Source organism: Ustilago hordei (assembly GCF_900519145.1).
Source record: "Ustilago hordei strain Uho2 genome assembly, contig: UHO2_contig_23, whole genome shotgun sequence".
Lineage (NCBI taxonomy): Eukaryota > Fungi > Basidiomycota > Ustilaginomycetes > Ustilaginales > Ustilaginaceae > Ustilago > Ustilago hordei.
Window position 1 is genome coordinate 290,592 of NW_024545265.1, and position 25,882 is coordinate 316,473.

Below are 25,882 nucleotides of genomic sequence, written 5' to 3' on the forward strand. Positions count from 1 at the left end.
AAAGTATGCAAGAACTGCTCCACCACAGCATTCTCCAAGTGGGTGCCAGGTGAGAGGTGTTGTGTATGGAATGTATTGTTAAGGTCTTGCTCCACCTCAGCTAGATTCTTGCACAACTCCAAGAAGGCTGGATTATCATCAAAGCGATTTGATACTGTCTTGGCCCACCTGACAAGGTATTCCTCTGTGAGGGAGGTGTGGTCACCAAACTTGCCAACATGACCTGCTCCTGTTGGCACTACCTGGCCAAATCCCTGAAGAGGGTGAGAAGGTGTGTTTGACATGGTAGAGAGAAGAGGATACAAGGTGCAGAGTTTGATGGCAAACAAGTGGTACCTTCTGTGACCAGAGGAGGAGCATGATTGCAAGAGAGTGCCACTGTGGAAGCAAAGCAGTGCTGAAAGTGAATTTGATTGGCTCAGTTGGTTGCAAGAGGGATGCTACAGACAAATTTAGAGTGAAGCTGAGAGAAAGAAGATGAAGGTCAAGGAAGACAAGGGAAAGGAAGGGCAAATCTGGGATGTGGGAATGATTTGGGCCCCTTATATGCACCATGAAAAGCCAGCAGTGAGCAAGTCCTGCCAAAGGGAGAGCATCATTCCCTTTCCCGAGGGCAACACTGGTGCCATGCCAGGCTGAGCAAGGTTGATGCTTTCACCCAAGCTGTCCAGCTAGCCAGCCTGGACCACTCATCGTCGGCTGAGGTGCCGAAGGGAAGAAGAGGAGGAGAGAAGCCAAAGCTGAAGCTGAAGCTGAGCTGAACCATTGTTTTGAATTGCTCGAGCCATCCCATCCCTTACTCCTCAATGTGACTGTGGAGAAGAACAGGAGAGGAAAAAAGGACTCGACTCAACTCTGCTTGACGGAAGCTGACATAATCCCCCATGTCACCTCCTCGCCTTCGTTGAGAACGATTTGCTTCCCTGAACTTCCCGGTTCACCTCAGTTAAATCTCCGTTCCAGAAGGTGAAGCAAGGCCATTTGGGATCGGCACCGTCAGGGCCAGTGTCAGCTTCACAATGCTTCTTGTAGTCTTTGTTACGAGGTAGTAGCTTCGAAGGAGACTGGGCAAACCTGATTGCCCATATATGCATGCGCTGCATAGAGGTTTTCAGAACAGAATGCCAGCACGAGAGCGGCGCCGATGAGTTGTGACTTGAGTGCGAGCATGTCGAATGCGTTCTTGCATACTTGGAAGTCGAAAAGGGATGCACATTGGAATTCCGACGTATCTTCAACTGATTGTTATGGGATGTAATCTTCTTCTGTACTTCACAGCATTGATAATAGAGTTGATGGAAGATGTAATAGCCTGTGCTGTATAGTGTACAAAGTGGTATATTGAGTTGATCGAGGTTGGTCAAGCGTCATTGTTATTCCCTGTAGCTTTGACCGGGGAGGGTGTGCCATGGATCAAATCTACACCACCAGACATGAATCGTTCAGCTTCTTATTTTCCATCTTATACCCTAAGAGCGTGATAGTGGTGAGTACTCAGCCTGTATAGAACTCTCCAAAGCATCAATCCGACTACTCATCTCGTTCACTACACCACCAACCAATGCAAATGTCAGCATTCCTAAACCCTCAAAATCTGGAAGTCAAGATGCGGCACTTACTCCGTGAGGTGACTTGACCATTCATATCATCGAACCTAGACTCAAGTTGACCTAGAACCGTGTCTACCCAATCGATCAACTGGTGTGGGGAAGAGATGTCGGGTGGTTGCACTGCATTTTCTGGTTTTGTTGATGTGGTGGATGGGTCGGTGTGGGATTGGGTTGGAGCGGAGTCGGAGGCGGAGTCGGAGGCAGAGGTAGACATGGAGGTTGAGGGAACGGCTGTGGTCGGCTGTGTTGTTGTGGTGGACATGTTTGTGTGTGAGAGATGGTGGTGGGGGTGTTGGGTGATGGGAAAGTGTTGTTCTCGACGACGCGTGGTGGTGTTATGCAGGGCGTGAAGCGCGTTTAAAATTAAAAAAAATGAATAAAAAAAACAAGTTGCGGAAAAGGAAAATAAAAAATAAAAACCTCTTCATATAGTTGAAGTTGCGACGGAATTACCAGGAGTTTAGTCGAGATGCGAAAGAGCCGAGTCGCCGAGAGGTCGAGGGACGTGCATTCATGGTCGACGTGTGGCGACCAATCAGGAGGCGCTTGTGGGTGACAACGCCGAGGTAACGCGTGGAACAAATAGTTAGCGGAGCGGGGATAGGATTCCTCATGGACGTCCGACATCTTATATAAACAAGCAGTCTCATAGTCATAGTTCACAAGAAATGTTAAGCGTTGCATCTATCATACACCTGTGCGAAAGGAGCTGGAACGTAGCCCGGACGAAGTGGTGTATTGCATGACTTCAACTCATATGAGTCCAGTTCTTCCTGCGCATCTATCTGACAAAGGTACCGATCCAACATGATAATGAGAGATGACGGAAGCCGATGGTGGAGAGATCGGGACAGGTCGATCTGATCAGGGATTCGGGAGGACCGTTCTAATGAGAGATCGGGTGCAACACAGTCCCACCCGTTGTCATGGTTGATCAATACCTAGGGGTACTCCCACCTTTGGGAAGTGCCACACAGATGTATATATACAAAGCAGAGAGCACTAGGCTCTGGCCACATTCCTTAGTCAATTGAGTATACATGTTTCTGCCCTTGTTGAAGATGGCGATCCAGCAGGTCTAATCGGGGAGCAGATGGATCGAAGCTGATCGGAGAGAGGATAGACCCGATCTAATTGGGAATCAGACAGAGCCGATTAGAGACAAAGGATGGATGCAATTGGGTCCCGCCCGTTGTTGGACTCTGCGTTGGAGGATGATACTCCCACATATGGGATGAACCAACACTTTGTATATAGGTAAGGCAGAGTGCTCGAGGCTCTCGCCATGTTCTTCTTCTAGTCAATTGAGTATATTTGTTTCTGTCTTTTAGCAGCAGCGACATCGTACTTAGACTCTCCCCGATCACCAGTATCGGGACCGAAACTACTCAAGTTTCCAACAGCCCTAAAGTAGTAGTGACATTGTACCCGGACTCTCCCCGATCACCAGTTATCGGGACCAAAACTTCTTTACTTATATCAGGTTATGAGCCCAACAAGCCGATACACCATCAGCATGTCTAATCCGGACTATTTGAACTATGAGGACTTTGTCAAAATGATGCAGGATCTTCTGCCTCGATTGCCAAAAATCCTCCAAAAACAGTTCAATTGAGAAATAGCCAACGAGACCTATGGTCCTATGGACCCAAAAGATGGTCAACTACTCAAGTACGCCAAGGAAGAAGGCGACGAAGAGCAGACTATCTCACCCATGTCCATCATGATCGAATGTATTGGTAACCTTTACAAAGCAATGCACAATCTTGGTCCGTTTGCTAGTCGAATCGAACTTGGTAGAGCGATGCAAACCAGGGTGAACCTCTTCCTTGCCAACAAGGAGTGGGACGCAAGCCGCAACCTCGAATTCAAGATTGAGGGTTTGATTGAGCAACAACACCCTATCAAGATGGAGACTCCATGTCAGTCAGGGCTGACACCCCCATTTCTGATGCGAGCAACCCCAATCGCCGCCTGGTTGGTCATGAAGCTACTCCAGGGCCCACCCCTGAACTTAGCACAATCACAAACCATCATCTGAAGGTACTCTTGAGCCTGAACAAAAAGATGTGATGGGACAAACACAACCTCCTGGATCCAAGAGTGATCTCTGTACATGCATGGCAATGCAAGATTTTCTTGATGCTATCCGTTGTTCCTTTCGCACGAAACGTCCTTGACCAAAAGGCGACTACCTTCGAAGATTCCGACTCAATGTTCAGCTCAATTGTCATGCGGAGCTTCTCTAACAAGTTACGCACTGAGTACTTCGCTGAGCACGGCAACCGGCCGGTGCTGATTGCTGTAGAACTCTTTGATTGGGCACTAAATAAATGTACAGTACAGTACATTGCGATATGAGTAAGCATGAAATCAGAAGGGAGCAAATCTGCACCGGGTTTGAGGTGGTTACTGCGGAGGTTGAACACCGTAAGCAGCAGCAGCATTGGTATCTTGAGCGGCAGCTGCAGCTTGCATTCGATAATACTCTTCCCACTCTTTTGTGTAGTCGACTGCTCCTTCTGCTCCCGCTTCTGCTGTTCCTGCTGCGGCGACATTGGGATCAACGTATCCAGCAGCAGCTTGTGCAGCGTAATAGGCAGCCCATTCTGCCGAGTAATCTTTTTGTCCCTCGGCCCCTTCTCCTCCCACCGGAGCGGCTGGTGCTTGTTGATCGTAGCCAGCATATCCTCCTTGTTGACCGTACTGCTGAGAAGGGTGATGGGAGTTGTAGGGAGCACCGCGATCACCTCGGTTATTGTAGCCTCCTCTGCCGGCCCATCCTCCACCAGCGCGGTTGGAGTCGGATTGGTGTCGAGGAGCACCGAAGCCAGGTTGAGTCCATACATCGGGGTTGCGCCACGGTGGAATTTTCTTTCCATCTGGTCCTACCGAGCCGTTTGCTGCGGAAGCTGGACCAGCATTGCCCGCAACGGGACCTGCAGCAGAGGCGTTAGCTGCAGCGGTAGCGGGTTCTCCCAGTTCAGCCATAAGATTTGCATACTCTGAATCGAATTGGCGATTCCCTGTTCCGCCAAGGGCACCACCTGCTGCTGGACCACTGGGAGCACCGAACGCACCACCCGGTCCACCTCTACCCTGCGTGCAATCCCTGGCCAGATGGCCTTGCCCTCCGCAACGATGACAAACAATGTGAGCTGTCCAATTCCTCTGTTCGGGGCACTCGAAGGCTCTATGACCCTTATTACCGCAATTCTTACACAATTGATTCTCGTCGTCCCTCAAGGTACCATTGAGGGCAGCCAACTCTCGCAATTGATTCCGCTTGTGATCGTTCTCCCCCTCCGGCGTGGAGGCAGCGGTTTCGATCACCTGGTTGATCAAGCGAATGCACTTTTTCACAGCAGCCTCGTCATCAGCAGCCACAACACAGTGCATTTCTTCCTCATCCTCATCCCCTCCTTTTCCCTTGCCCTCCTTGACTGAGCCTTTACCACGAATACTGATTTTTGCTCCACTCTGTCTCTCCATGGTCTTTAGCGTGTTACCACGTGGACCTACTAGGAGACCGAAAAAGTTGATCTCGGGGAACTCTTTAATCGGCAAATACACTTTTTCTGAAGGTCTTTGGTTGCGTTTGATCGCTTGGTAATCGGGAGGAGGACGGAAATTAGGATCAAGTTTGAGTTGACGTTCGACGAGGGAGAGACGTTCATCTTCGAGTTTGTTGCGGTAACGGACTTCGCGGGTGTTTGTGCGACGGCCTTGGTTATCGTAGGTGGGTGGAGGGGAGGGGGACCTTTCGCGATCGGGTGGGATGAAGTCGCCTGAGCGAAGTTTGCGGGAGATTTCGTCGAGACGGACTTGGATGGCGTATTTGTCAAGATCAGTGGCTGAGACGTTGGCACCGATGGCAGTGGGGATGTTGGAGGTGGTGGGATTGGCGTCGCCCCAGCGAGATTTGCGTTTGCGAGGACCTCTATCGGCGTCAGAGGATGAAGTCGAGTCGGCGGGTGCAGAAGAGGAGGTGGAGGGAGCGTCACGTTTGATTCCAATGCTTGCTGCGACGGCAGCGGCTGCTGCTAGGGCTGCATCGCGTGGGTTGGACGCAGAAGAGGAGGAGGAGGGACCAGAGTAGTGATGCTGCTGCTGTTGATGTTGATGTTGCTGATGGTAGGATGGCTGCTGTTGGTAGGGTGATGGATATGGTTGAGATTGCTGGTAGTTGGAAGGTGGAGATCCGGAGCCGCGGTCGCCTCCACCACCGCCTCCTTCACCACCGCCTCCTCCTCCGCCCCAACGTCTTGCACCTTGAAGAGGTTGGGCATTCATGCCCGTTCGTTGGGCGTTGCTTCTCCAGGACATGGCTTCGTGCCTGTCAAATAGAAGAGAGTTGTTGCTGATGAGAGTATGGATGGCGGGATGCGGAAGGAGTCGAAAATAAAGTCGGTCCGTTGCACAGCGGAACGGAGTTGAGGGTCGCGAAGAGATGCTCAAAGTTGAGTCGTACTTTTGATGCCGGTGTTAGCCTGCGACGTTCCAAAACTGCTTGAGTGTTGGATGCGGGACGTTCCTCTCAGGTAGGAGATATAGGCATTCGGTGAGTTGTGGTACAAGGACAAGATGCAGTGTTGGATGATGTCGACTGGCTTTGTGCGGAGGTCAAGATGAGAGGCCAAGAAGATGAAAAAAAAGGCAAAACAGTGAGACCCAGCCTCACATCGGCTCGATTTTGAGATGGAGCAACATGATCGCCGATCTATTTTTTTTTGCAATGTCGACAAAAAGAGAACCTAACATCATCCAACGGGCGCAAAACAAAAACAAAAAATCAAAAACAAAAAAAAAAAAAGGGGGATCGTAAGCGCGCATGTCAAGCCGAGCTTGCACGGTCACTTTGTCGAGTCAGCTTGTTGCTCGCCGTTACAGCATAGATTTGAATGATAGGATGATGATGACAAGCGAGTGACAAGCAGCGAGAGTCGAATGGAAGTGAGCTGCAAGTGGTAACTAGAGCCAAAGTATGAGGACCCGCTGGTGAGAAGAGCGGCAACCATCAAGGTGGCATGGCATACATAGACTTTGGAAGAAGACGATGGAAGGAAAAACAAGGGCCAGAAGATACGGAAAAGAGGCTGTGTGTTGTTAGATGAATGGCGCTGAGCGAACAAGAGAAGAAGCAATGAAACACAAACGGCTTCACACAAGCGGAGGATGCTCGAGGTGCTGCTTGCGTGCCTGCATCGTTCTTGCTTGTTTCGATACTGATACAGTCAGAGCTTGCAGCTACAGAAAGGCTGGATGGACAGCGATGATAACGATGAGGGTCCGAGCACGCCAGCGAGAGCAATGTCAATGTAAGAAAAGTTGTCAGTCTCAGGAATTTGGCGAAAGGACCAAAGCTGAGCTTAAGCGCATTCAGCTTGGTAGCAATAGCAATAGCTCAGCTGAGCCCAGCCGGTTTTTTGGACTACTATTCACAGCACACTGCCCCTTTCACTTGTCTCACTTTGCAGCAATCACAGTTGTCTGCGAGAGAAATGCATAGACAGCTGTTGCATAGAAGAAGTGTGACCATCAAAGGGGACCTCTTTGGTGGTCTGTCACATTGAAACATAGGCCCCTTTGGCTGACTGTGATCACTGTGATTTACCGGAGGTTTGGGTGGCGTCAAGGCACGGGCCTTGGAAAGGTGCAAAATCGCTCGGTTGGCGTCGATTTCAAGTTAGCTCCGAGTGGGTGGCAGTGCGTGTGTGTGTGTCACTCGCTGCCACTTTTCAAGGCATTCGCTCAACTGGCTCAGCCATTCTGGTATCTCTTGTTCCACATCTTCCATAGCAACACCCCGGCCAGCTTGAGAGTCGACGCAGCCCTACTTGGTCGTCGACACCACTTTGAATAACAACACTCGTCACAACTGAGCAGCAGCAACGATGGCAGCTACTCAGGTCGCTCGCAACTCGAGCTTCAATGGCTTTGACGATCTCGTCAACAAGGTGCCTTCCTCTCCCGCCCTTCAACCTCGTGCTCGCACCGCTTCTTCCGCTTCTCAGGCATCTCTCACCAACGCTGCCGAGTCTTGCATCAAGACCAACACAGCTTCTTCTTCCTCCTCGACTTTGGCCGCTTCTACCTTGAACATGCGCAAGGTTGGTCTTGATGAGAATCAGCCTCCCCCACCTCCAGGCTCCTCGCCCGAGGTCTTCTTTCGCTACTACCTTGCCCTCGAGTTGCGCAAGGCTGGCACTCAGCCCAGCGAAGCCCTCCTGGACAGGTATGTCCGCAATCACTTTGACAGCCTCTTCAAGAACAAGGGCAATGCTCAGCAGGCTTGTACATCCGACACGAGCGCCTTATCTCGGCCTCGAGCATCTACTTCGCAGGTCACTGTCGCTGCCGTGGCACGTCCACCTCCTCCTCAGTCCAAAGCTGTTGCAGCTGCTCCCGCTATCGTCTCTGTTGCCGCTCCCACTCCTCAGCATGTAGCGTTTGCTCCCCTCCTGTCTGCCGCCGACAAGGCTGTCAGCCCACCCGAGCTCGACACTACCGCTGAGTCGCCTGCTCTCTCGTCTCGTAGCTACTCGCCTCTTGCCCCTCCTCCTCTCCTCAACAGCATCGGTGAGGACGAGGCTCTTGTCGACTTTTCCACTGTCTTTGGCGAGCCTAGCTCTTGCCTTCTAGCTGAGCCATCGCAACATATTGCTCTCGGATCATCTTCCACCGCCATCAAGTTTGAGGATGATTCGGATCAGATGCTTGGCTTCTTCCGCACCTCGCCCTTCCGCACCTCGCCCTTCCGCACCTCGCCCTTCCGCACCTCGCCCTTCCGCACCTCGCCCTTCCGCACCTCGCCCTTCCGCACTACCGAGATGGAATCGGCCACCATCGACCCTCACGTTGTCGAAAGCGGTGCAGTCAACCCCTTTTCCATGGCTATGCCTTGCATCAGCCCTTCCAATCTCACCACTGCCGATCTCACCACTGCCAACACGAACACGAACAAGAGCTGCTACACTATTGGCAACCTTACTGGACAGGTGGAGATCAAGGAGGTTGCTACTCCCATGTCCGAGGACGATGATGAGGAACATGAGAGCGACGAACACGGCAGCGGTCGTTCAGGTGACAACTCTGCTTGGAAAGGGACGAAGAGCAAGCCTCTCAACACGATCCCCATGGCTGTTGGCGATATCAACTATCTCAAACCCGACCCAGAAGAGTACAAGAAGCTCAGCAGCAGAGAGAAGCGTCAACTGCGCAACAAGATTTCGGCTCGTAACTTCAGGACTCGTAGAAAGGAGTACATCACTCAACTCGAGGAGCAGATCTCTGACCGTGACACGATCATCGAAGGTCTCCGTCAGCAGATCTCTGAGCTTTGCGTCGAGAACAAGAGTCTAAAAGAAGAAGTTAAGACGATAAAAGGTAGGACGATCTCGAGCACGGATGTGGGTAAGATTTTGGAGGCGTTGCAGAGCATCACTGTTCCCACTTGGGCCGGTGGTGTTGGTGGCAACGGTGTGAGCTCTGGCCGTACAAGTCCTAGCCAGGAAATGCCTTTGACTCCAGGTGCGTTGCTCAACTTTGGCAATGAGGGTGGTGGAAGCAGACCAGCTACTCCTACATTGATGATTCCTGGTTCGCCAAGGTCTCAATCGCCTAGGCCTAGTTTGTTGAGGAGGAGTTCGCCAAGTTTGATGCCTCAGGCGAATACGAAGAAGGATGTGGCACCGAGCATGGCTAGTAGCTTCTGGGGTGGAGTTGGGGGTGCAAGTGCTAGTTCTACTTTTATGCCTGTTTGTTGAGCAGAGGGCGTAGGTAGAGATGGAGTTGTTTTCGTTTCTCTTGTGCCTTGTTGGTTTGTTCTGTTGGTTTGATGCATTCACTTGACTCTACTCTTTGCTGAATTGGGCTCTCGTCTGAAATCTAGGGTGGTCAGCGTTTATACGCTTTCCTACGATGTGTGTCGGTGTGCGATCTGAGCGAGGCGCTCAAAGAAGAAGGAACGGATCGGTGATCCTCGGGATGAAAAAAAAGGGGATGAGAAAAGACGGCTTCAAAAATCAACCAAAAATCATCATCTCAAAGACAAGAAAGGTGGGGAAAATCAAAACTGGCTCTCATTTACACCAGCAACTCAGCCGGGCTACTTGTGAGGGATTAGAGCAAGCATCTCAAAAGGCTAGAACAAGGGATGAAAAGTGGCACTGTTGCCGCGTGGAGCAAGTCGAGTCTTGGATGGGTTGGGTGTGGACAAGGCATGAAAGATGGCTGTGTGATTGTCTGAGCGCAGGCACATGCTGCACGGATATGAAAAAGAATGAAGAGATGCAACTCTGTGGTTTCACGTTGATTTCATTGCCAATCAAGCCTCCCCCCTTTTCACACGCTCAACTCGACAATCGATAGCATCGACGAGATCAAGTTGGAGGATGTTGCTAGCAAACTCGATCGTTGGGGATGGAGCTTGAGCTACACCATGCTAGAGTGGCAAAGAGGGTTGAGCCGAGAGGGAACGGATCAACAGAAGATCGCAAATTGTTTGTTTTTGCTCGAAATCCGAAAACGGGGTGTTATTTTTTATTTCTTTTCTTTTTTTTTCTTTTTTTTCTTTCTTTTTTTTTTCTTTTCTTTTTCTCTTTTTTTTTTTTCTTCCTTTTTTTTCCCTTTTTTTCCCCCTCTTTTTCCGCGTCTTTATTGTTGTGACTGTCACTCTGCGCGTTTTGCCTCGGGCGTGATTATAAGTTGAAGTCCTTCGTCAGTGCGTTGGAGTCAGTGGTTGATGATGATGGTAGGAGAGAGAGAGAGAGCGAGAGAGCTAGGAGTCTATATATACAAAAGAAGAGCAGCGGAGAGCCGCATTGACTGCGGAGCATAACAAAGCATTTGCCTTGAGTAGGTTGTGACACATGTGGTCCGTGCTAAGATGTTCAGGCCTTTTACTCGGCCGTAAGCACTACCTTCACTGTCTCCACGCTTTGTGCGGCTTTATCTACTTCAACTTTATATTCGGGAGAAAGGACGGACGAGACGCCGATTTGCAACACTCTCTCACGATCTCTGTGCCAGCGCCCTCGATCTCGCACTTTTTCCTTTTTTCCCTTTTTTTCCTTTTTTCCTTTTTTCCTTTTTTTTTCCTTTTTTCCTTTTTTTCCTTTTTCTTTTTTTCAACACACACTCACCCACCCAACATAGTTCTCCCACGTTGCGTTGCCATTTTATTATTATTATTTATCCACACCCTGTTACTATCACAGTCACTATCACAGTCACTATCACAGTGACAGTCCATTGTCGCGCTCTGCTGTCCCCCTTTATTTCTTTGCCTCACACTGTGCGATTCATTAGCACGCTCATGCTCAGCTCATCTGCTCACAGACATCACCTTCAACATCATCGTCGACTGCCTTTCTCTTTCCCTTCATCTCTCACACACACACCACCACGTTCAGCCCGTATTTGCACTCCGCACACTCTTCTCTCTCTTTGACAGCACACACACACACACATCTCGCAGTTCCCATCCGAAGCACGACGTCCTAGCTGGCGCTTGCCACTTTCCCTCTTGCTCTTACACAGCACCCAGGGTCCACATTACCAACCTCGTTCCTTCCCTTTGTTTGCTCCTGCTTCCTACCCACCACACCCGCGATCCGTGCACTGCACAGAACCTGCAATTTCACACAGACAACACAAACCGCTCTTTCCTCTTCTATACGCTCCAACAGCAGCAAAGCAGGAACCGCTTCTCCGCATTTCTAGTAGCATCGCTATCACACTGCATATCTAGCCGCCCAACACTGCTTTTCACCAGCTCCTCCTCATTGCGTATCAATCAGGCCTTTGTCAGTAACCACCACCACCACCACCACCACCACCAACATCACCATCAACTCATCCATCCTCACCCTCGCATACCAGAATCACAACCGACAACCTCTCGTCTAGCCGCCACATCCTTGTCGCTCCTTTCCTTGCCGCCCCTTTCCTTGCGGCTTCTTTCCTCTTGCTCGATTTACACCAAGATCCGCAACTCTCTCACACATCATACCAATCATCAACAATGCCAGCACCACAAACCACACCTCCACCTCCACCTCACCCCACTTTATCTTCCGCTGCATCTAGCAAAACACCACCACCACCTCCTTCCCCTTCCTCTTCTCTCTCAGTAGTTCACCAAGTTGGCTCGAGGCAAGCCACTCGCACTCGAACACAAACTCGCCGCAACATGTCTTCCTCCGCTTCTGCTTTGCATCGCACTCCTCGCTATTCCAACGACGACCACCCCATGGCACCTCACAACCTTGCTGCACGCGGATACCACTCTTTCCGCTCTCTCGGCGTTCCTTTCCACGTCAAGCAGCGTTATACATTCCTTCGTGAGCTCGGCATCGGTGCTTATGGATGTGTAGCCCTGTGCCGTGACGAGGTGCTCGAATGCAATGTTGCCATCAAAAAGGTCGCTCGCATTTTCGAGAAGGATGTTCTTGCAAGGAGAGCTCTGCGCGAAGTCGCATTGCTCCGTCATATCGGCATGTGTGACAACCTCACTGCTCTGCTCGACTTTGACACTGCTTTCATCGACTTTTCCGAGATCTATCTTGTTCTCTCCGCAAGCGAAGCCGATCTCTCCCAGATCATCCGATCAGGCCAGGCACTTTCCGACGCTCACCACCAGTACTTTATCGCTCAGATCCTTCGTGGCCTTCGCTACATGCATGCTGCCAACGTCATCCACCGTGATTTGAAGCCAAGCAATCTCCTGGTCAATGGCGACTGCGCTCTTCGCATCTGCGATCTTGGTCTTGCTCGAGCTTATGCCCACTCGGACCACTCCCTCGCTCCACCACCAGCATCAGCCCCTTCCGCTGACCAGAGCCAAGCCAAGCCAGGATCCAGCATCACCAGCCATCCTCCCGAGCTCAACCCATCACCACCACCACGCTCACCCTCACGCTCACCCTCACGCTCACCCTCACGCTCACCCTCACGCTCACCCTCACGCTCACCCTCACGCTCACCCTCACGCTCACCCTCACGCTCACCCTCACGCTCACCCTCACGCTCACCCTCACGCTCACCCTCACGCTCACCCTCACGCTCACCCTCACGCTCACCCTCACGCGCCTCTGATTTGCACCTTCAGCTCTACAAGACCGACTGCAAGGGCAAGCAAAAGCGTCTCAACTTCCCCGGCGGTCCTCTTACCGGATACGTCGCTACAAGGTGGTACCGTGCTCCCGAAGTCATGCTCTGCTTCCGTGAGGGCTACGGTCCCGAAATGGACATGTGGTCCGTCGGTTGCATCCTCGCAGAACTCATTGCAGGTGCACCCATCTTTGGCGGCAAAGACTATGTCGATCAGATCGCACGCATCAACAATGTCCTCGGTTCCCCCTCTGAAGCTCTTCTCGACAAGATCGGTTCCGAGCGCGCAAAGACTTACATCAAGTCGCTTCCCAACATGCCTCCTGTGCCCCTCGAGAAGCTCTACCCCAACGCCAATCCAGAGGCGCTCGACTTGGTCGCCAAGTTGCTTACTTGGGACCCTGATCAGCGATTAACTGCTCAACAGGCCTTGATGCATCCCTGGTTGAAGGCTTATCACGAGTCCAATGCCAGGTGGCAGTCGCCTCAGCCTTTTGACAAGTTTGCTGAATTAGAGTTTATTCGCTCCTTGCCTCAATTCAAGCGCAGCTTGCAGAGGGAGGCCGATGAGATGAGGATCGAGTTGGAAGAAATCGAGAGGGAGGAGATCGAGAGTCTTGGTCGTGGTGCAGACCAAGGTCAAGTTGCAAATGCGGGGAATGCTAATAGGGGAAATGCTAATGCGGGGAATGCTAATGGTGCCCATCAGGATCGTCACCTCCCGCAAGAGCAGCAGCAAGTCGAGCAAACCACCGGCGATGCCAACGCCAACGCTAACCGTGACGCTCACCACCTAGACGAGAATGCGGAGAACAACATCACCGACAAAGCAGACTCGGGAAACGTCCAGCGGGCAGATGACGCCGTCGACCAGCCAACAACAGCGCATGACCACCAGCAGCGCGGCCAAGTCGACGCCGATGCCCCTGCGCAGTCCCACCTCTCCCATCACGACCATCACCACAATTCTTCCGACGATCTCCTCGACCATGGCGCACTCTCCTGCGACGCTTCTACTCGATCAGGGCATCTTCCTGCCGACACTGCTTCCTCTTCTTCCATCCACACTCCTCCTTCCACTTCTGGCGCTAGTGCAGACGAAGCCGAACCACCTTCGCCGCGCCTTTACAACGCAGCATCATGCACAATGTCCACTGCACTCCAAAGCCGCCCAGAACATCTGGAGCAAGGAAAAGCATTACGAAAGCCACCTTCGTCTTTTCGGCTAGGGCATGAAGCGGAAGGACGTCTTCTCCAACCCTTCTCCCTCGAGGAGGCGAGAAGGGGGGACGTCTTCATGCCCAATCAAGTCCTTACCGTGGCGCGTGGACTGGTTGAATATCAGTACACAGCAGGCGCAGGCGGTGAGACGACTTGCCTTCCGACGCAACAGCAACCGCTTTCGAGGAGCGATACGATGAAGGCTAGTTCGCATTCCAGTCATGGAGCAGTAACCGGAGCAGCAACATCGTCAAGTGTACCAAGTGGTAGGGCGACCAGTGGACGCGGTGGTGGAGGTGGAGTTGCAAGCACGCCTTCTCTAGGGCAAAGTCTCTTGGACGATATCATGTTTGCTCCTGCTGATCGATCTTCCAGCGGGCTGAAGAGTGTTTCTTCGCATCGATATGGCAAGCAGTTGGTCATTCTTCAAGATTCGCTGGTGCAGTCCTCGACCCCCCTGATTAGGGAGTTGATCGCTCGCAGTGCACAGCGTAACCACCCTGTTCTGCTAGTATCTACGTTGCGCAGACCAGAGACGTACCTCGATGGCATCGCGGCTGGGCGAGTTGCAACTATCGATGCTACCACTCTGGCTAATGCCTACGACCCAGATGCGATCAAATCGACGATCGAGCTTACAGAACGTATCAAAACCCAGCTCTCCTCCCTCAACGCAAGCACGACAAAGTCAACGGTCATCATTGACTCGCTCAACCTCGTCTCGCACGTACAGCAAAACGGTGTTGCGGGAACAAGCAAGCTCGTTGGCGAGGCTCTTTCCTTCATTGGCGCATCTGGCAAATTCATCGTTGGGCTGCAGATGGGTGGTGTGGAAACATCGACTTGTGCAGCTCTTATCTCCGCACTGCATTCTCCATTGATCTGGCGTTCCTCCTCTCTCACCTCTGCTGCAGCGGGAGGAGCAGGTGGAACAGTCCTCTCCACTACTATCCACCCACCAGCACTGCTACGTCACATTTTCAAGCAGTACACACTCAAACCTCCATCCTCAAGCAGCGCTGTCCGTAGAGCACTCGATTTTGCTGACGAGGGGCAGGAAGAAGAGGTTGATGTCCGCTTCTGGGATGTTCTTCGCAATGTCGCCAGTCGTGGACCGATGGGAGTGGCGGGATACGAAGCTGGTGGCCATGTGCCTGGATGGTGGGTTGCTGAACAATGTGCCTTCGAGTCTCTCTCCGCTATCGCTACCCAAGGTGGAAGAAGTGGGGAGAGTGAGGGAGGGCAAGCGATGAGCTGCATTACTCTCACTGACCTGCTCAACCCTTCTCGCACTGGCTACGCGATCTTGGAATGCCACTACACGAGGAACGGGAAGAAGTACGAGGAGATCATCGGGCTCATCAACTCCATCAGTGACAAAGGATTAGGATTGGTGCCGTTGGACATGGTCGATCATTCCACCCCTTCCACTTCCACCTCTGCTTCAGCACCAGCAGACGCGGGAGGAGATAAACACAACTCCATGCTCGGAAATCTCTCGTTCAATCTCAACGAAACTTGGGAGCAACGATCCAGACGCGAAACTGTTCCCTTGCCCTACGCTTATCACCAGAACGCACCAGCAGAGCCGGCGATAGGGGAAGAAGGAGGAGCGGCGTTGAGGGGTACAACAGGAAATGCGAAAATCTTCTTCGAACCTGAAGCGGACGACGATGAGGATGATGAAGATCCAGATGATGATTTGGATCTTTAGTTACAGATAGCTTTTGCGTTGTCAAATTACATTCTCTTGATAACACATAGACCAGTGTTCGGTTGCCTTCTGTGCATGTCGAGGTGGGAATGATGGTGTCCGCGGAGCAAGAAAACTCCCCTGTTGCCGTGTCGGTGAGCGGATTAGGGCAGATTTTGGTTTCTGATGGGGGTTGGTAGTGTTACTGATGAGCAGTAGCTGTCTCTCTCCAGCAATACCGGGCGGTTTTGTATCGATGTTGCGCTAATAGAAGTTTCGTTTTGATGATGACGAAGATTGCTTTGTGATCAGTGTGAGGTGCGATCAAGACATGGGTCTTTTGAGGCTGCAAGCCGACACAGTACGAGCATTCAGACAGTCGTCAAGAACGGTTTGCTTCCCTCCAACTCGGCGAAGAAGCACGACAACAGGCGCCGATTGAAGGTCGGATTGTTAGATCCTATCTCAGACGGCAGCACGTGACATTGGGCGCCAACACGCGAAAGAATAAAGCTTCTACGGCGTGTAATCTTATTGTGTGGAGTTTTGACGTTTGAGCCCCTAAAAACGAGAGCCTTTCTCGCCGCTTTTTCTGTTTCTTGTACGAGGGGTGCGACCCCTTTTCGCATTCGCTTCTTCCCTCATCGTCAGCAGAGATTGAGATTGAGAGAGAGAGAGAGAGAGAGAGAGAGCGGTGTGAGGAAAAAGGGGCTCGAGTGAAAGCATGTTCTCGTCAATATGGCGCAGAGTGAAGTGAAGCCAAGGGAAGAAGGGAGTGAAACGTCCAGCTGCACCTGCCGCTTGGCCGTGCATATTAAACCAGCCCCACCTTTGCGCTCTGTTCGCTTCTCTTCTCGTTTCAACTTCCACTCTCCCCTGCACCTTTCTCTTTCAGTTCTGCACTCCCCCATCTCACACTCCCTCCATCTCACACTCCCTCCATCTCACACTCCCCACCTTTAGCAACTGTAAGTGCTCTTCGTTATCAGAGTCACCACCACTACTCCCACCGCGGATCAAGCTGACATCGTCAATTGGTACCTCCTCCATAGTCGTGCGAGTAGTGAGCGTAACAAGATGGCACACTCGCCTAACAACCACTACAGCTTTCTACCCGACCCACACACAACAGAATATCTCGCCATGGATCATCGACAACACGATCGTTCCCCTTCCCCAGGACGCAAATTCTGGCCTTTCAACCGCTCTCGTTCTTCCAGCCCCAACACGCAAGGTCATCATCATCATCAGCAGCAGCAGCAGCCCAACCTCAACCTTGATACCAGTTTCAACACCACTCGATCGCGCAAGTCGTCGAACAACGATGCCGTGAGCCCTTCCGGCTCTGCTTCGAGCTTTGTTGTCCGAAGTGTTGTGCGTAGTCCTGGTGGTGTTTCTCTCCCTACCTCTCCTTCGGGTGAGCAAAACCAGCCATTTTTTTCGCAAGGCTCGCGCCAACAGTCAGCTTCTCCAGCGAGGCGGATGACACTCGAAGATTCGGACGATGATATCATGGGTCAACCGCAGCGGCTACAGTACAGACGATCGAAGAGTAAGCCGCTTGGTGCTGCACCTGCTAGTCTTAGCGTTCCTGCTGGTGGTCCGGGTGGAGGTGTTGGATATGGTACTGCACGAAGCTCCAACGATGGAAGACCGGAGTCTGCCAATGCAATGAACCAGCCTTCTCCCTACTATCGCCCTGCTAGTCCTTCTGGCAGTATGAAAGCTGGTGACTTTCAAAAAGGCGCCAAGCAGAGAGGTCGTTCGCCGAGAAAATCGATTTCGGGCACCAGCAGCTCTCATAGCCACTCTGGACATTCAGGTATACCCACAATGGAGCAACAGGGCAGCTCGGGTTCTGCGCACTCTGCTCAATCTTCAGCTGCCAACAGTAGCAGTGGTAAGAAGTCAGTCGCTAGGATCACTGCTGGAACCAAGAGTCTTGCTCAGCAACAGCACCAGCAGCACCAGCAAGGGTCTTCCAGAGGTCCCAGTCCTGCTGGTGCTAGACATGTTGCGATGTCTGGTCCCCATCAGTTCCCTGGACAGCAGTTCCCACAGCAACAGCAATACCAACAGCACCGGCATCACCCTCAGGCACCACGCAACCACAGCGCAGGTACACCTCCCCTCGACCAGCGCGGAATGATGATGAACAACTTCCCCCCTACAATGCCTGCTGCACAAGACCATTCGCCATCCCGCTCGCGTCGCTTCTCCTTCGGCATCGTTAACAGGCTCCGCCGAGACAGTGACGCAGGTGCGCAGCCACCAATGATGCCTGCTGCTGCACCTCTGGACGGCCTGCCCTCGCCCGTAGACATCCCATTCGGCCGCTCACCCAACTCTCCTCTGCGCTACGACAATGGTGCAGACACCGACTACTCTCGCGCCAATTCACCTTTTGGCTCTGTATCGCCTGCTAAAGCTGGCGGTAGCCCTCACTCTTCTGGCTTCCTTTCGACTCTGATGGGCAGACAAGCAGCTGAGGAGCGCGAAGCAAGACGCAATTCGCACCACGACGACCGAGCTCCACGCAGCTGTTCCCCTAGCGGAATCCCTGGCTCGAACTTGGCTGGGAAATGGTTCAAAGGCGTCTTTGGTCGTTCTCCTCGTACAGACGAAAAGGATGCCAACTATGCAGCTGATCCGTACCCTTCCACCCCGAGTGGTGCTAGGGATGTAGAGGACGAGGCGGCGTATGCACAGAAACTCGCTTCGATGAGACAAGCTCGTCACATTGTCGACGAGGAGAGACAGAGACATTTTATGGCGCCTACTACCCCTACCGCTCCTGGAGCAAAGGGCTTGGCAGGCTTCGATCCGGCTCATGATAGGGAGTTCAGACCCAAACAGGTTGTGGACAGCGATGCAGAAGATGCAGGTTTGGATGCGGCACTGGAGTTCGAGTTGGGTAGGAAGAAGTCTCCTCCTGGACGCAAGCCAGTGCCTACCTACCTGCCTGCTGCCATTATGCAGGGTGGCGAGGGCGATCTGAGGGATACTGTCCGTGCACCGGAGAAGCCTTTGACTCCAGCGCAGAAGATCATTCAGGAGACGAGATCGAAGCAGCTTGCCAGGGAGCAGATCGAAGCGCAGCGAAAACAGACCGTCATTCAACAGGAGCAACTTGCTAATGCTCCTCCTACACCTCCCAAGACCAACACCAACTTTGCTACTCCGGCGGGTCACGGGCAGCGATTCCCCAGTGGAGCGCACCAAACACTTGGCGAGTCAGCTAAGGCCTCCAACCTTACCCCCACCCCTGCACCCGCTGGCAGCCAACAGAGTGGTGGAGGTAGCACCCTAGCCCCAGGCTCCGGTCCCTTGCCATTGAACATGCCCCTCCCCTCCGCCCTCCAAGAAATGATGATCCGATTCTACCGTTTCGAACGCTACTCGGTCCCCCTCATCCGTTCTCTCGAAACTCGCCTGCTCGACATCGAACGAGACTCGATGCTCGCCAACAATGCTCAAGCTCGCTCTGCATCTGTTTCCTCGCACAACAGCGCAGAGATGGATCGATGGGTCACACAGATGACTTTGCTTATGAAGCACGAAGTAGGTCAACTCAAGGCTGCCACAAGGGAGATCAAGGAGAGTAGGGAACTCGTTGCGAACATCGCAAAGCATGGAGCTGGGGTGATGGGGTTGAGTAATTCTGTAAGCTCCTTTGGTAGTCTTGTTGCTATTACGCCTAGTGCTTCGGTTCAGCAGCCGGTGGAGAAGGCGAGGGAGACAAATGTGTCTAGTTCTACTTTCCAGTCTGCTATTCCCAGAGCAGCGGTGGTGGGGGGAAATAAGGCCACTTCGCCGACAAAGGCCAATTTTGGATTTGCTTCAGAGAGTGGTAAGGAGCAGAAGAAAGCAAGTGCGAGGGATAGATCGGTCAGTCCTAATCCTAGGCCGAGATTTACGGATGTGCTAGGGAAACCGATGGTTGGTGGTAGGTTGAGTCCCAGTCCTGCGGCAGTGAGCCCGGTCGAGGGGGTGAAGGTGGAGGATCGATTGAAGGCGTTGCTCCCCGCCACTCCCACTAAGCAGACGGAGGCCAAGGTGGAAACACAGGACAAGTTTGAGCAGGAAGAGAAAGAGGGAGAGAAGAGTGTAAGCGATGACATTGCTGCTGCACTCGCTGCTATTGATGCCACCTCATTCACTCCCGCTACTGCTGAGATGGAAAAGGAGAGGGAGGAGGTTGAGAACCATGTGCCGATCACCGAATCCGCATCCAACTCCAGCGCAGACTCAGCGGAGGCACTCATCGAACCTCTCACTCCCACTCTCGAACAACTCGCTTCGCACCCCGCCGAAGCTTCGGAAATCAGCACCAAGTCGAGTGCGCTTCCCTACCTCGCTGACTCTAAACCTGCTAGTCCTGTTAAAAGTCATTTCACCTCACCCTCCATGGGCTCGGCTTCGGGTCGAATTTCCCCGACCAAGTTGTTTGCACATAAGTTGGCAGCTACGGCCAGCATCACTTCCAACGCCTCAACTGGTAGCCCCAAGGCCAGTGTCAAGTTGGCATTGGTCGAGAAGAAGAGATTCACTCTTCCCGCACCATCCACCTCGGCCACCACGGCAGCGGCGACAGAGGGTGGAATGATGGGTGTCACTACCGTCATTAGTGCTAGACAAGGAGGGAAGCTCAGCAGAACACCAAGCTATCCCTTGGAGGATGCAAGTACTGCACCGACGTCGACTGCGTTTAGTGGTTTGGCAAAGGTGAAGCCGGTTGGTCATACGGCTACGTTAAGGGAGAGAGTGGCGTTCTTCGATGCTGCCAAGTAGAAATACACATATACACAGATAAGCTGGTCATGACATGTATAGTACGATTATTGACTACGAATCGATCAAGCGTTGACGGATGACACGGCTCGGCTTTAGTCCAAAGCCAGAGTCGACGCTTCAGGAGCACATTCTGTGCCTTTGAAATCGAACGGTCGCGCCGTGGACGTAGCCTCAGGCCAAGGTTGGTCGTTCAGCTAAGAAGAGACAGTGTGGACCGTGAGTCTCTGCTCTGAGATCAATTCGATGGAAGGAGAGGTGCTTTAGCATACGATCATGCTCATGACGATCGAGGAGCCTAGGTTTAGTCTGCTCTCATATGACGGAAAGCTGTCGCTCCGAAGCAACATATGTTTGTCGTAGCTCACCATTGACTCGACTTCTAGGAGAGAGATATGTGCGTGGCGCTCATCTTGATTGGTGCGTTGTCGACAAAGACTGCTCGGCCTTTGATGCAGAAGTTCGGCATGAGTCACCGCTTGCGACGTTCGTCTTGCTGTTTGGGCTACACACGGGGGTAATGAAGTCGGGAATAGGTATACCACGTCTAATGTCGGGAATTGGGACAAGGTCGGTCCGATGGTGGCTCCAAAATTGGCTCTGCGGGGGGGCCAAGTGGTTTGAGGTCTACGATTAGCGTGGGAAGTATCGAAGAGCTCCGGCCTCACTGGATGAAGGTGGACATCGGGCATTGGATGTTGACGTGACAACCTGACGGGACGTCAGTTTTCCTTGTCAACCCGCCGAGAATAGCCAAGTTTGGCAGAGTCGAGGAGGCTGTGCCAGTTGTTCAGAGCAGCATCTGTATCTCTCTTGGTAAAAGCTTGCCAAGGGCCGTTGGGTGGCAGAGAGAGGCTCTGTGTCTCTGAGCGATGCGGAAAGGTATGCAGCATCGCTAGAGGAAATGTCCAGTAGAAAAATGCGTCGAGCGAGGAGCTCATTGCATATTCGCCATCACGACCGGAGAAGACATATAAGCGTCACCGTCTCCGCTCTCAACTACCACTTCTCTCATCACTCATCACAATCACAGCCTGCCTTCACATCCACTCACACAAGTAGGCACACAGAAGCTGCTTCCTTCCACTTCTTACCTTTGACGCTTCGCTGACACACTCTCCCTCTTCCCTCTCATAGCTCTTTTAAAATGCGTTTCACAGCCACCTTCCTCGTCCTGGCTCTCGCCGGTCTCTCCCCCGCCATGGCCGCTCACCGGGCCATATGTACAAACAACACTAACGGCACTGGTGGGACCAACGTCCAGGTCACTAAGGACTGCTGTGCTGCCACTAGAGAGCATAAGTCTACTGCCTTCAACGAAGCTGCTAAAGAATGCCAAGACGCTCTTGGCGCTGGGAACGGACTCAACTTGGGTAGATTCGTTGCGTGCTGCGGTAGCCGTGGCGCTGGAAGCTCTGGCAGTTGAGGCTTTTGCCGGGATTCGCACCCTTCTACCTTTCGGGCTCGCCCATTGTTGCCAGGGAGAAGAGGGACTGGGCCTCTAGCCCATGATTTGTTTGTTTTTCTCTGATTCGAATACAAAATGCTGGCCAGCGATAGAAGCTGTTTGTGTATTCGTTTGTATGATGAGCTGAAGCTCGATGCTAGTTCCGAATGCTGGGGATGAAGAGAGGGCAGGCACGAGGAAGAGAACTCTTGCAGCTTGCAGCGTAGACGTGCGATGCGAAGTGACACCTGATTGCTCACAGCTGTACAGCTGCCTCTCACTAAAACCATGGCGCCATTGTCTGTGAATGCGTTCTTTCCGGAACACGCTACACGTTCACACGATCGTGGGGTGCGCATCAGTCTCACAGCTCATGAGGCTGGTGCATGATCATTGCGAGAGTGCCACTACACAAAAATCGCAAAATGTAAGGGACAGTGTCTTGGGTTTGACGTTCGAAGCCCGGAATTGACACCGAAGTCGCTTTGCGGAGCGTCAACAATCTTTGTTTGCTGTGGAGGAAATTAACCGCTGACAAACTTGCCAGCCCTGGTACCTGGATGCAAGCTTTGACGACACCTTCGTGTTCCCATACCCACCTCAGCGGAGATTCACACAAAGCAATACATCCCAGCGTCTCACATGCTCGCGTTCTAGATCCGCTGACTTGGGCGACGTGTTCGAAGTCAGCCTTCAGACGGGTCTGACTTTGAGTGTGGGGCTGTGTCATCGATGTCCGAGAACTTTTCCCACAGACAACGCGGATAGCGTGTCAACATGACACGATTACTACGGGGGGCGACAATGCGGTGGCAGGTAACCTCTGCGTCTCGAGGTGCTGGATGTGAATAAGCGAAGTCGAAAGCTGTTTGCGTTTGGGTTGGTCGCTAGATGACACACCTGACGAGGCTTCAGGGTCCAGTAGAACATTGGGTGAAATGAAGTTGGACGGCAGTCGGGACGGATGAAGGCGTACGTCGGAGTGGGCTATCCAGAATCATGGGAATGGATGCTTGAAACTTCCTTTCAAGGCGAATAAAATGTTATGAAGGTGGACTGCTGAAGGACGAGGTTGGTAACGAACACTCAAATCGTTCAGCGGATGTCCGTGCGAGGCGGAGGGAGGGTCGTGTGGTAGAGGCGCGAGTCCAACGTTGCATCCTCTTCAGTGAGTATCGAACCTTTTCGAAGCAAGCTTACAGCATCGACGTTGTCAATCTGAGTTGTGGACGTGAAAGTATATTTGGACCGTCTGTCGGAGCCCTACCTATTCACATTCAGTCACTCACTACAACCAAGCTTCTTCCTCCCTGTCTCACAGTGCGTCAACAACAGTCCTATCTCCTCAATTACCTTGTACTGTCTGTCACCTTCTAAAGTACTAAGAATAATCTAAAATTTCTTGCCACATAGCTTCACAATGTGCTTCACTCTCGTTTTCACCGTTTTTGGCCTCATCACCGCTGCCGCTTCGGTGCAGGGCGCTCACTGGGCTATCTGCACGAACAACACTAACGGCACTGGTGGGACCAACGTTAAGGTCACCAGGGACTGCTGTGCTTCCGCCAGAGAGCATGGCTCTACTGCTTTCAATGAGAACCAAAAGGAGTGTGAAGATGCACTCCGCCTCGATAATGGCATCAACTTTGGCAGATTCGTTCAGTGCTGTGGCAGTCGTGGTGCTGGCAGAGAAGGCAAGTAGATTTACATCTGTAGTCAATAAGGGCTCAAGGCCTCTGTGAGGATGAGCAAGCCCGATGATTCCTTTCTCCTATTCTTATTTTGGTGTGCAATAAAAAAAGCTGGCCAGCGCAATGTTTGAAGTGAGTGAGAGCGTGGTGTTTAGTTGAGGGAGATGCGACGAAGCAGGGATCCCGGCCGGGATAAAACTCCCACTGCAGCCCTGTGCGCGCACGCGAGCTACAAAGACTTTGAAACGCCCGGACTCGAGCTTGTAGTTAGACTATCATTATCTATGCAGAAAATCAGATTCCTCAACTGATTAAGAGTCTGAAGCTCAGCAGCTTCTAGTGCCTCGCCACCAGGATGCCACCAAGAGTAGATAGTGTAGCGCTACTTGAACACACCATGCAGATGATCAGGGAAACTCATGCCAACTGGGATGAAGACCAAGTCTTGGAGTGTGCCTTCTCGCTAATGAACCTCCAACCCAACACCAACCAAGCGGAGAAGATCCCCAAGTCGGTGCTCAGCATCATCTCGCAAATCGTCAAGCTCAACGAGAACAACTGGGCCATCTGGGAGCCGATGTTCATGGACTGTATCCGCCCAATCAAGAATGCCAAGCAGATCCTCACTGAGGAGATTTCCAGTGGCCATACCGACTATGATGAGGAACTGGACAGCCACTTGCTGGGTCTCATCTTGTCCTCCTGTGACCACGGACCCACCAGCCGTATCAACACCTACACAGTGCAGGAGCAAGGTGAGGAGGAGCAGCTCGGCTCTACACTCTACAAGAAGCTCAAAGCTGCTCTCACAATAAACGACGAAGTTAAACTCTCCGCCATTCACGACCGGGTACACAAAGTCAAGCTAGCCCAGTGCAACATTGTCAACCTCGGTAAGGAGCTCGATCAAATCTGGAATGACACAGCCAGGCTCGGCAGCCGCATGGACGAAAAGCTCAAGAAGTCTACCCTGTACCGCTGCATCAAGGACGACTGGCTCTACACCCAGACAGTAGACTCCCTCAAAGCTGCTCAACCTGGTTGCAGCTATGAGTATGCCTATCATGCACTAGCTAAGAAGCACCAAGAAGCCGAGCTCTCAGGTCGTATCCAAGCCACGGCCAGAGTCGCGAGCAATAGAAGTTCAACAGGCCAAGCTGGCGAGCATAGGCAGATTCTTAACCAAGAGGGCTACAATAGGGGCAGGCGCAACCCCACAAACCCTAACGAACCGGCCAAGTGCTATAAGTGTAGGCAACCCGGGCACATTGCCATCAACTGCACCAACAGTCAGGAGCAAACTCCTACCCAGCAAGGATAGGGACTCGGGTGCACCTTCTTCGTAAGCAACACTGGCAACTGCAACCAAGACAGTATGTGGATTCTCGACTCTGGAGCTACACATCACATGGTACGTGATGAGGGTAAGCTCATTGCCCTGACGCCGAAGCAAGGATCCGTAGATACTGCTGGACATGAACGATTGCGAGTACAGGCAATAGGTGATGCAACTCTGCGAGTAAGAGACGTTAAGATACCACTCACTGATGTACTTCACGTTCCCAACCTTAGCAAGAACCTATTGTCCATCCCAGCATTGACTGAAAATGGTGCATGCATGATATTTGAAGAATCTGGAGCTACTATCCTCCAGCATGATGGGAGCATGGTCAAGAGCAAGACCAACCAGCGCAAGAAGAGATGGGAGGTTTACGGTGACTCCCTAGCAGCACAGCTCAATGATCCCCTAGAGGGCATTGATGCCACCACAACACCAGCAAAACCCGCAAGCCACACGACAAGCAAACTATGGCATGAACGATTCGGTCATCCTGGCAGGAACAAGACCAAGCAAATCCAGGCCCACTACTTAGGAAAAGAGACACAGCTTGGACATGATGCAAGGGACTGCAACTGTTGCAGCCAAGCAAAGCAAACACGCGCAAGAATGACAAGTAGCAAAACAGAGCGAGCCCAGGCACCCCTGGAGCTGGTACACATTGACTTGATGATGGACCTGAAAGGTCATCCCAACTACCACCATGCACTGGTAGTTGTAGATGACTCGTCATCCTATGTATATGTGAAACCACTCCTCAGCAAGGCCGAAGCATTCCCCGCTCTAAAGGCATGGATCAAGGCAGCAGAGATAGCAACAGACCACACGCTAAAGTGCATCCGCAGCGACAACGGAACAGAGTGGTCCAGCTTTGGAGCAGAAGAATGGAAATGAGAAGCAGGGTTCAAATGGCAGAAAACCACACCATATGTCAGTGCCCAGAATGGGAGAGCAGAGCACATGATCAGATCCCTTCAA

General features: G+C 52.3%; 9 protein-coding genes across 9 annotated transcripts; 7 read left to right on the plus strand and 2 right to left on the minus strand.

The window, feature by feature from the left end:
- Positions 1-1,360: 1,360 nt before the first annotated feature.
- Positions 1,361-1,872, minus strand: UHO2_07083 (uncharacterized protein; the record flags this gene model as incomplete). The annotated part of the gene is made up of 3 exons (XM_041556539.1): positions 1,361-1,386; positions 1,499-1,546; positions 1,620-1,872. 3 exons carry the CDS (start codon positions 1,870-1,872, stop codon positions 1,361-1,363), a joined length of 327 nt encoding a protein of 108 aa, XP_041412473.1.
- A 1,380-nt stretch (positions 1,873-3,252) lies between these two features.
- Positions 3,253-3,651, plus strand: UHO2_07084 (uncharacterized protein; the record flags this gene model as incomplete). The annotated part of the gene is made up of 1 exon (XM_041556540.1): positions 3,253-3,651. The coding sequence occupies one exon, from the start codon at positions 3,253-3,255 to the stop codon at positions 3,649-3,651; it is 399 nt and encodes a 132-aa protein (XP_041412474.1).
- Positions 3,652-4,019: 368 nt separating this feature from the next.
- Positions 4,020-5,936, minus strand: UHO2_07085 (uncharacterized protein; the record flags this gene model as incomplete). The annotated part of the gene is made up of 1 exon (XM_041556541.1): positions 4,020-5,936. One exon carries the CDS (start codon positions 5,934-5,936, stop codon positions 4,020-4,022), a length of 1,917 nt encoding a protein of 638 aa, XP_041412475.1.
- A 1,568-nt stretch (positions 5,937-7,504) lies between these two features.
- On the plus strand, positions 7,505-9,376 carry UHO2_07086 (uncharacterized protein; the record flags this gene model as incomplete). The annotated part of the gene is made up of 1 exon (XM_041556542.1): positions 7,505-9,376. The coding sequence occupies one exon, from the start codon at positions 7,505-7,507 to the stop codon at positions 9,374-9,376; it is 1,872 nt and encodes a 623-aa protein (XP_041412476.1).
- Positions 9,377-11,634: 2,258 nt separating this feature from the next.
- UHO2_07087 (uncharacterized protein) lies at positions 11,635-15,657 on the plus strand (the record flags this gene model as incomplete). The annotated part of the gene is made up of 1 exon (XM_041556543.1): positions 11,635-15,657. The coding sequence occupies one exon, from the start codon at positions 11,635-11,637 to the stop codon at positions 15,655-15,657; it is 4,023 nt and encodes a 1,340-aa protein (XP_041412477.1).
- Positions 15,658-16,713: 1,056 nt separating this feature from the next.
- On the plus strand, positions 16,714-20,427 carry UHO2_07088 (uncharacterized protein; the record flags this gene model as incomplete). The annotated part of the gene is made up of 1 exon (XM_041556544.1): positions 16,714-20,427. One exon carries the CDS (start codon positions 16,714-16,716, stop codon positions 20,425-20,427), a length of 3,714 nt encoding a protein of 1,237 aa, XP_041412478.1.
- Positions 20,428-21,574: 1,147 nt separating this feature from the next.
- On the plus strand, positions 21,575-21,853 carry UHO2_07089 (uncharacterized protein; the record flags this gene model as incomplete). The annotated part of the gene is made up of 1 exon (XM_041556545.1): positions 21,575-21,853. One exon carries the CDS (start codon positions 21,575-21,577, stop codon positions 21,851-21,853), a length of 279 nt encoding a protein of 92 aa, XP_041412479.1.
- Positions 21,854-23,294: 1,441 nt separating this feature from the next.
- UHO2_07090 (uncharacterized protein) lies at positions 23,295-23,576 on the plus strand (the record flags this gene model as incomplete). Its single annotated transcript, XM_041556546.1, has 1 exon — positions 23,295-23,576. The coding sequence occupies one exon, from the start codon at positions 23,295-23,297 to the stop codon at positions 23,574-23,576; it is 282 nt and encodes a 93-aa protein (XP_041412480.1).
- Positions 23,577-23,920: 344 nt separating this feature from the next.
- UHO2_07091 (uncharacterized protein) lies at positions 23,921-25,798 on the plus strand (the record flags this gene model as incomplete). The annotated part of the gene is made up of 2 exons (XM_041556547.1): positions 23,921-24,854; positions 24,963-25,798. 2 exons carry the CDS (start codon positions 23,921-23,923, stop codon positions 25,796-25,798), a joined length of 1,770 nt encoding a protein of 589 aa, XP_041412481.1.
- Positions 25,799-25,882: the final 84 nt, after the last annotated feature.